The sequence below is a fragment of the Rhyacophila brunnea genome, unplaced genomic scaffold (assembly GCF_057557595.1).
Source record: "Rhyacophila brunnea isolate RB1 unplaced genomic scaffold, BYU_Rbru_1.0 scaffold_8, whole genome shotgun sequence".
In the NCBI taxonomy this organism is placed as follows: domain Eukaryota; kingdom Metazoa; phylum Arthropoda; class Insecta; order Trichoptera; family Rhyacophilidae; genus Rhyacophila; species Rhyacophila brunnea.
The window spans coordinates 15,875,649-15,886,832 of record NW_028233350.1 but is presented as its reverse complement, the minus strand read 5'-3'; the positions used below and the strand labels follow the sequence as shown (position 1 = coordinate 15,886,832).

Here is an 11,184-nt window from a genome sequence, read left to right as displayed (position 1 = left end):
ACTTATTTATTGTCATTCGATCCCGGCAGCATCGGTCTAGTTAACTGCCCCGTCGGATTTTATTGCTTAGGGTCGAAATTGTTACAACAGTTATGCTCGGTGTACCCGAGAAGTAGCTTGTTATAAAAGTGAATAAATGTATGGAGAAAATCATAAACTAAAATGTCAACGAATCTTTCCTCATTACATCCAACATCTCGCTATTTCCGTGATCGTAATAACAAAGTTTGACTGTATATATTCAGTAACTAGACTAAATTGATCGGTGCGGTGCGCTCCTAGCCTATATATCGTGATATTGTTACTAGCCTGGTGAGATGTTTATATTATCTTATTTGGCTACAAGACTGCTACAACTGATCTAAAGCTTTATGAATCTGGTAAACTTAAGACAATAGACACGTTAAGTGATCTATGCCTTCAACACTTGTGGATCATAAATTTCGCTAACTTCATGATCGCAAGAGAAGTTGTATTAACTTTCTCTGCCCAGGGATCACCTCTGAATATTGTATAAACATAATATTTAATAATTTTAAATGTAGTAGATATTTATTTAGAACACAGGGTGAAATGTTTACTGTCAGATTAATGTGTGTATCAGCTATATTATCGCAATTCGTGAGTTGGATAAAATAACATGGCTTCAATATTATAAGGTATAATATGTAGAATTTTTATTATTTGATTTTGACTCAATTTTCTGCCCCACGATCCTCGGTTTAGATCCTAGAGCTATGGGTTACCAATACAAATCCCTCGTCTGACATATTTACATGTTTTTTTCAATATATTTAAATTAAATCAAAGCAAGGACCTAATGGCTTAAGGGAATGGCCTATAAATAATCCTCCTAACAAAGCCCATTACCAAAAATGTTCACTCTGTGGAGGGGCCCGTATGCTCTAAATTTAAGAAGTTAAATGGTAGTTTTTATATTGAAGCACAAAAGCATTTTTTTGTTCATACAAACACCTATTAAGGATTCGGTTGGTTAATCTTGTAAAATTACTCGGTTTTCGGTTACTTTAGAAATGCGCCGTTACGCAGTTAACTGATTTCGGTTTAAACCGGTTTGGATGCTATAGTTTTATAACATTTTAATTTAACAATTTTGAAGCAATTCTCTAAAAAGTTACATAGAACCTTGTAGTATTGAGCTGTGATATGTGAAATTAAAAAAATTCAACTTCCAATTTCCGTAATATTTCAATTATTCTAAGTAGAATGAATGTATTGCACTCTTGCTCACTGAAATCATTGACAATCAATGATAAAAATATCTCAATCGTTTGATGTTTGTATTATCATGATTCAAAGATGTTAAGCCAAAAAGGGTATTTGTTAAAACAATTTAATTTGCAATTTTACAGTAGGGCAACATTGAAATTTTATTTGATTTTGTATATAATAAGGTACTTATATTTTTCACTAAAATCAAACTACTCAAAAACAGTTGTTCATTCGTCATGAAATAACTCTTGAAACTGATTTTTTGTCAACTTACAACGCTTTGGCTTAGCGATCTCAATTAAAATTCAAATACATTATAATGTCATATATGTGTGAGGGCTATTTGTCGGATTAATTTTTGCAATATAAAAAAGCAACATGTTATGATAAAAATGTGTTACTTATATCAAATATATCAGCAATATATGTAATCACGTCATCATCAATCTAGAAAATACTTCTCTAACTTAAGGAATAAATAAATACCTACATAGTGATAATGAAACTCTGAACAATATAACATTTAGTTCTAAAACTATTGATGGTTTATGTATATAAAAAAAATGTATTGAATATATGTAATTATTTATGTAAAAATATATAATATTATTGTTGCTTGAGTGAGCATGCAGACGTTAGCTGGCTTTCACGATTCTGTGTCATAAAATATTTACTAGTTTCCACGAGAGCAATAGTCAGAATATAATATTATGTACTTTTAACATTTATCCGTAATGGGGTCTAAACAATTTCTTTGGTATAAACCAAAAACAACCACCAGTATATGATCGTATAATATAGATTTCATATTATATCAGAATTAAGTTTTAATTGCATAACACTATGTCAATAATAAACTTTTACGATTGAATAAAATATAAATCTCACTACTTCAATACTACAAGGTTATATCTTTGTATGGCGTGAACATGTTGATAAGTCTAAAAACATCATTTCTCAGGGCAGCTCTTTGTAAGGCTAGTATTCTATGGTAAATAAGATTATAATGTTTTTGAATGATTTTAAATTTTAGTAAAATGCATGTAAATTCTGAACAAAGTGAAATTTAAAAACATTCCTGATTTACCACAGAGTACCAACCTTACAAAGAGCTGCCCTGAGAATTGATGTTTTTAGACTTATCAACATATTCACGCGATACACAGATATTATGTATCTTTTAATAATAATATGTTAGGTTACCAGTTTACTTGTATAGGGGGCAGGTTATCAGTGACATAATAAATAGGATTGTGATAAACTGACAACACCAACAATAAAATAATACCATCAGTATAAAGTGATGTGATGATCGTTTTTATCTGTGGTATTATCAGTTTTTTTATTATTCAGTAGATATTATATCTTTACACAGTCGAAATCGTCAGTTTTCATAAAATTTAGTTCCATTATTTGGTGGCATTTATTATGAGTTTTTCTTGATGACTGGCTTGGTAAACGTCCCAAATTTAATAATATTTAGTTTCAATCAAGTTATTTTTTATTTAAAATTAAATATACACAATATTTATGAATTCCACGTCATATAAATATTAGTAAGTGCAAGGACGTCAAAATTAAAACTTGGATTACTCCTGACGTCATCTATAAATTAAGACATGGGAATGGACTGGACTATTATTTTGAAGAAGAGACAATCGTTGGACAAATCTAGTCATCCAGTAGTATCTAACTTAAACCACTGGATCAATGAAATAGTTCTACAAATGTACGTAGCAACACAAGGCACAATACCAAGAGAAATGGAGAGGCCTTTATCTAGCAATAGATAGATCCAGAATGATGATGAAATACCTTGATTTAAATTATAAAACATGGTAGCCATCTCTCGATGGAATTTGAAAATTTTTAGATATTTACCTTAGTTATTATTCACAAGAATGGTAGTGGGGTCGGTGGCTTAATTGGTTAAGAGTCCTCACCAGAAAAGTGAAAGATATGTGTTTTAATACCTCTCAGTCCAAGATTTTATCTTGTCAGTGTGTTTTCTGAGGCTTTTCAAAATATAGAATTTTACACAGTGATAATATAATTATTATATTAAATTAGTCAATTGTTACACCATTATCAAGAAGACAACACTGGCAATCATAGAAGCATAATGACGTCTTCATTACTGAAAATTTAGGTAAAATAATATAACCTATGTTTAATAACTTAGTAGTGAATTTTTACAGTAATGTTCTCAGCATTGCTAACAACCAACATAGAACCTTGTAATATTGAAGCCTAAAACTGTCTAAATATAAAGTAGGAATTGTATTTACTGTGTTCTATCTCACATGACATAAGAGGTCCATTCACAGGTGGGTATTGTTGTCTTTATGACGTTAATTTAATTTGTCTATTCAATTATCTATGAAATATACAATATACTTCCTATGGTACCTACCTATGCAGTACACAAAAGTGTCATTAATATTTTATTTTGCTTGTAAAACAAACCATAAATTGTTTTTAACAACCACAATTATTGATAATTTTTATCAGAAATCAAATACATACTACTACTGATTGATATTTGTACTGTTTTTTTACAAATAATATTATGTACCTAACCCTTACATAGGCTCAATTTTTCATCTCTGATTAAATTATGTCATACCTAAACTATAGAATAAACTTTATATGTTAAAAGTATTAAGATTTTAAATACTGGACTGTTAACATTTAATAATATTAACACACTTTAAAATGATACTGAATCTTTTGATCATATTGTGAACTCGCACCAATTTAAAATGTCGCCAGAAAATTATTTTTTATGTGACTGAACTCTTCCATTAAACTTACCAAAAAAATAAATATAATATACCTACTTGAAATAATGTAAAATACTGTCTACTATTTCAAATGCAACATTGTGTATAGAATATGTTCATAATTTTTATTTCAAAGTAAATCCCCTACATACTGAGTTTTTTTTTATTGAGCCCACAACCAGTTTGTAATCCTTACAATCCTTGTGTGAGTGCAGAGAAATCAAAACCATTGAGAATATTTACACTTGCACCCTGTGTGTCCTTTCTTTGGAGACTTATCGCCAATCTAAGCAACCAAAGTTCTCCTTGTAGTTCAGTAAAACAGTGGTCTATTATTTACACCTGGCACCCAATGAATGCATGAATTCAACACCCCCTATGTAAATGGTCGGAACTGCGTTTTTGGCTATTTTAACTTAAATCTTAATGATAATAAAATGATATCGGAAAAAAAAAACAAAAATTTCACCAATATTTTATAGACATATTAATTAACTAAAAAATACGATTCCAGCATTTTTATTAACATTGTGGTGTCATTAAAACTTATTAATATTGTACTACTGAAAAGTTTATATTTTGCAGTTCCGACCTTACACGTGGGAGTTGTCCAATTCCTTCCTTCATTGTCTCCACTGCTGAGGGTTGCAGCCTCCACTGACTGAAACAACCCTATCACTCTCAACTAGAGATTGTAATACCAGTATTTTAAAACTGGAATTAAAGTATTTATCAATACCAAAATACCGGTTTTAAATATCCAAAATACTGGTATTTTCAGTTTACTTTTTCGAAAATGAATTTTATGTTATTTCTTCATTTCTATTCTATTGTCTTTTAAGTTGGGTGCAGAAGCTTTGTGTTGCCAAGACGCAAATATTTCTAGGGCAGAAGCTACTCTGCACTTTCAATTTGAGAAGTTGATCGATCAGAATATTTAAAAAAAAAAAAACGTATACAAGAGAGGCGGACTGACATTTCAGATGTATCTTGCACTTCACGGTTTGAAAGGCATCGCCACCAACAATTAGGCTGCTATTATCATTTGTTACACTGTGGAGAACTGTAAGTATTTTGTTTTACTTTTGTTTATCTGGAGTCCCATGTTTGCAGCATCTCCTACAAATAATGCCAGATGTTACTTAACCTTTTTTATGCATCACGATATTACTATGGCAGTATCTGACAGGCCGCAGATTTTTAACGACACACATTGAATGTAGAGCGAATCGCTGTAATACCGATAATTTGTGGCTTCGTATTTCATAATTATTCAAACGGCTGTTACTGTGTTTCATTTTTTAGATTATGTAAATCAATCGACAGCGGCTAGTAATTTGAGTTTAAAGTCAGACGATAAATCATGAAATTTGTATATGCGGCTTATCAATCACGGCCTCATAGAGTGAGAAAACTCGCTGATGGCATAGAACCGGTTAAAATAGTTCTGCATTCAAGTGATAAATAATAATTTTATACCAATTTCGTTAAAATAATAAATAAAACACAGTTTTTTTAACAAGTTAATTTATTATACTTCACTCACTTAAATAACTTCAGATAAATTTCAATTCAACTAGGCAACTTTTTATTAAAAAGAATAAAGAAACTATACATTCTAATGGCCTCGTTCATTCGTATCCAAAGATACACTCCATATAACAACTGATACATTAAATGTGGCATAATTATTAACGTAATTAAGTCAATTAAAGCGTTGAATATGGAAAACGAATATTTCTATTGGCAAGCATATACATATTATACATTACACAGGTATCCGAGAAATATAACTGACTTAAAAAATTTAATTGGACAAAACTGACTGTACTGCAACCGGACCTGCTAGTGACACCGCGCAGGACGAGTATTGCTTTTAGCGGTCGCAGTATACAAAAGTTTCTTTTATAAATAATTGAATATGAAATTTACAACCTGATGTAGATGAATGAAATTAAGATTTTTTTACATTTTGACAAGTTTATTTTGAAAGGTAAAGTCATTCGCAGTTTAAAAACATGTAAGTATACAATTCATAAAGCGAATGCAATATACAAAATAGTAATTCTTTTAGGTATAATTCCTACATAAATTTTAATTAAATGGGTCAAATATTGTTCTAATAAATTCGTATTAATGCAGAAATGGTAGATAAATTGACTTCACATAGGCTTCACAATGGTCTTACAGTATTGTCTCATATACACATTATAAAATTAAATTAAAATCGAATGGTCATGATGAAAATTAATTAATTAATCATTCAATCATTGATGACTTGGTAAAAGTCTGGGAACACAATATGAATTAAAAACTAACGCAAACTGTATTTGCACCACTTTTTTTTACAATAAGTTAGCAAGACACATTTAATAGTGCATAATGTCAATGTTATCGAAAAGAATATTTTAATATTTTTTTGGTTGTCATACTGTTGATATTAATTCTGCAATACCTTAGACAAATTATTAATAAAACTGTAAAGTAAAAAAAATGAATTACAGGGTTAACTAAGTTGACTTTGCCCACCTACAATTCGGAAACCTGGACATAAGCTCTGTGAAATAAAGAAGCCTTAAACATTTTGAAAAAAAAAATCCTGAGTATCTAGGGGAGGCAACAATTGAACAATGCTGATCTTTGCGATCAGTACAAAGATTGCGGCGCAGTTCACTTAATTATGATTGGAAAACTGATCAGTCCAGTTTATGAACGATAATGAAACGGCACAGAAAGTAATGTCAAACAATCCAATAAGACGCAGACGAAGATACAGATCAAAAATTCACCGACTGGATGAAGCTTATAAATTATAATTGCAAACTCCAATAGAGTATTACCAAATATATTTTACTATATAATGTGGATGTGTACTAAAGAATAATTTGAAAATATGCCGGATGGAAAAAGACCACAGATATCTATCCTATCTTATGAAACAAAATATATATATGGCTTTTGCATGAGAAAAATAGGGCAGCAAAATGACACAATTTATATCGGTCCTACAATTTTACTGATCACTCCTAAAATTTTTTCATCATTATCGGCATATGGAAAATTTAGTTTTCATTATTTTTGTAATTTTTTGGTGATTCTGAACTGAAAAGTATTGTTGCAAAAAAAAAAAAAAACCTATCCGATAATGTATACAACTCAAAACAGCTCATTAGGTATTGCAGAATAAACCAAAAAAGGTGCACAGTAGATTGACGACAATTTATGTACTGCTTTGTTATTGACATACATTATATACCAGCAGTACAAAACACAAATAATTTTTTATATGAAACATTTTAATAATCATTACTATATTTTTGATACAATATACTCAAATACAATGCCATCAAGGAATGATTCTAATTCAAAAATAATGAAGAGAATTAATTATTAAATTAGTTTTATCAAACAATAAAAATAAATAGTTTGCAGGCGCGATAAGGTATAAAAAACAAACATTCAATAATCATTTAAGCCTAAAGACTATTTTCAGACAATTTTTATATCAAGATAAATGCACAATTTCGTTATTGTAAATAATTATAACAAATTAGGACCTTGTAACATGATTTCAAAGAAAATATCTTAAAAAAATTTAGTAAAACAATATTATGAAAGTAGTGACAATAACATGGCAAGCAAATAAACATTTTTTTATTATTTGACAGTAAATGCTTACAACTTCCACTGGTAGTCTAAGCATTTAACTATCAAATAAAAGTAAACAGATAGGTATATCACGAGTGCAGAACAACAAGGTTCTAAGTGTTTATTCTTGGAGAAATAAAAGTAACACTGAGGCAGCTTAGAATACTAACTAACTACTTCATTGTTAGGTTTTTTTTCTCAAAAATAAACACTTAGAACCTTGTAGTATTAGGCTCGCGATATTTTACTTGATATATACAACGGTTTTCTTTAAAAATGACAGTGCATCTCATTTAGACAACATGTGCCACAGCAAAAGGAAGTATTATATAAAATGAACAGTGTTATGCATACTTTATAAATCAAGTGACATTTTTACGATATAATAATTACTTTTAAAGATTGTATGGAATCGGCTCAAAAGCGCTGATAACAAACAAACATCTCTATAAGAAACATGAGTCTATATTTTTGACTGTTTAAATTTGGCCTATTTGATTTTCCTAATTGTTTCAAAAATTATTTTGACATTCTGTCAATATGTCCTATCTAAAAATTACCAACTTTTCATGTATTTTACAGCTAAAAGAACTATTTTCAAATTTATTTTTTATATTTCATGTTTATATTAATGTATGTCATTTGAAACTTATTTTTCGCTCATTTAAAATGAAAATAGGAATGAGGGATAGGTACATACAGATACGTAATATTGATACAATGCCAGCGATAAGTCACTTGATTTGCTAATCCATAACACTATCCAAATTTATCTTGAAGTTTTTCGTCGAAAGTTTAAAAGAAATTAACATTACATACAACATATCATAAAGATGTGAAAATAACAATATCTTAGTATTAAATTCATACAGTATTTAAAATGGAAAAGAAGCAGCGTCAAATTATTAATTCACGTGCGGGCGTTTGTTTCCAATTGCCTTGTCAAAATAAAGGTAACAGAATCAATTATAATAATCACTATTAAATAAATAAAACGAAATGGTTCCGGCTGTCACATGTATTATTACAAAAATGAAGAATAGAATTCTAAACATTAATATGAACGAACAAAAACGTGAGTCACTTGTACTAGTAAATGATCATGAATTACCATAGTAATTTTAAAGCATATCCAGTAACAGCAAATATTAATCTTTATTCATTGTTTCTATTAATTATAATAAGTAGATACTTTATTAACCGATAGTTTGGTATCTGAATTGCATCTATAATAATCCATTATAAGAAACTATATGAAAAACGATATTTAAAAAATACTATAAATTTTAATATTATCGATGTTATTCATTGAAAAATACCTATATTTTATTTTATTTCATTTTCTCTTGATGAACAGTCTTGTATCTTCAACTTAGAGTCAACGTTCTATTAAATATTATTACATCATAAATAGTTTCTCTTCGAATCCTTGTCATCGAAATTGTTTTTTAAATTTTTATCCAAAAAATATGCTTTCAAATAATTCGTTAACAATATAGGTATATCTTTTATTTTTCAAATTTCCATCGATTCGATCGGAAACGTTGGTCCCGACATGCCCAGGGGTTATTTACAATGTTAGCATTTGATATAGTCACATACACGCGCATACATAATGAACATTTCTGAATCTGTCACATTTGAGTACATAAATGAGAGGCATTGCTTAATATGAATTGGAAAAATTTTGAACTATTATGTACAGTGATTGATACTACACTTGAAACGAAATTCACTGGTGACCTTTCAGTATGATTTCAAGAAATTAAAAACAAAACAATGCAGTCATCGTTTAAGTATTAAAGGAAGAAATAACAGCTCCACTTGTATCAAAAAAGAACTTGCGCTTTTCTCCACATACCATTCCGCACATATAACATGACATAATGGATAATCCTTCAACATTTTGCTAAGATGGGTTGCTGGAAGAACTACCCAAGAACCAGGTTATATAGAACGCATGTTATTTATCATATTTACACATACCAAAGGTATATACTTAAAGGAAACCTTATCAAGTTTTTGTATTACATCATTTCTTAAATGTTTTTAATCTAGTTGGATTGGTAGCAACTGCAAAAATTATTATTTTATAAGATGGCACATTGTTTGTAGTAGCCATCTTTCTACAGTTATTAATTTATACATAATATAATAATATTATGCATATTATGAAATAGATGGTTTTTGAGGCTGTTTATCTAAATATTCTAAATGTTATACAGACAGTTATAGATAGAGCTACATTTATATTATAATGTCAATGCTTTGGTTCCGGTACAAGTCGAACATGTTATATATTCGAAATAGCTATTTAATAAAACAATAATATTCCGACCATTTGTAATAAATGCAAGTTTTTACCTTGGCAATAGCTGCACTTTTAATAATTTATGGAATTGACTGTTTCAGTGAATCTAAAATTGTGTTTAAATGCCTGCGATTTTTGACAGATGCGGGTGGTAAAAGCAGTAAGTCAGCAAAGCAAAATGACATACAGTTAATTTAAGTGTTGGTTTGTGAGTCTTATTTTTCAGTCATCACTTTTATATAATATTGTGTATTTAGGCTCCGTATAATAAAAAAAGATTTAATTCAATGTCTCTTTAGTACCTATACATTTGTCTTCAGGAAAATGGATCTGTGTTGAAATTTTTAATGATTATTATTATCAATATGCAAAATCTGCACAAATAAAAGAGCACATTTTTTTTGTATTAAGATGGTACAAGCAAGGTATGTACTTCAGAATGTCTCTCAATCAAGTCAAAAGATCACTGCAGCATCATAGTATGTGTGATAGTAAAAACAAATGCGCGTGTATGTAAATACAAAACAGTTCAAATAACTACAATTTAAAAATATTACTTACACACTAAACAATAACTCCCCCATGTAAATAAATTACAATTTATCATATTTTATTCCTTTGTAAAAAAATACTAATATGCCTACGACAGAGAGATCACAGCCTAATTGAATTGGGTCGAGGTAAATCACACGGCATATTATTTGGTATGGCCCCCTCCCGAGTCCCCCTCCTGTGTCGCGCGACAGGCGGCCATCACCGCCAATCGACTCCGAGGAAACCCCATGATGATTATCACTATCACACTATATCTTTTAGATTTCGATCACAGGCGCTGACGTTCACCATCACTTTGCACGGAGACAACGGAGGGCTGTCTTTTATCATGATTTTTAAAAAAAGAACGTAAGAGTCAAAAGAAGTCTCGTACGTTTTTCCAGACAAATGACAGAGCGAGACAGCACTCCGCTGAATGAGCTTCGTGATAACACAATACAGATAATTATCCCACCGGCAACGCAGGGTTCAATCCATGCTCGAACTGTCACATTCAAAACATCACAAAAATATTTTTAGCTATACCGTATTCACTATTTTCTTAGCCTATTGCTGTTAAAGTAGTAGAATTTTTTCCAATAGTATTGTCATCAGTTGTCCTGGAAAAGAGAACAAAACGTCATTTTTTATGTTTTATGACTAACTTAAAAAACT

At 29.9% G+C, this 11,184-nt stretch overlaps 1 protein-coding gene across 1 annotated transcript in view; it reads right to left on the bottom strand.

The window, feature by feature from the left end:
- Positions 1 to 10,198: 10,198 nt before the first annotated feature.
- Positions 10,199 to 11,184, bottom strand: part of LOC147063960 (phospholipid-transporting ATPase VD) — a 314,315-nt gene continuing 313,329 nt past the window's right edge. Inside the window, exon 14 of the mRNA XM_085959028.1 lies at positions 10,199 to 11,129. Within this exon, the coding sequence (XP_085815154.1) occupies positions 11,072 to 11,129 (58 nt within the window). The 3' untranslated portion in view covers positions 10,199 to 11,071. The remainder of the gene's footprint in view (positions 11,130 to 11,184) is intronic.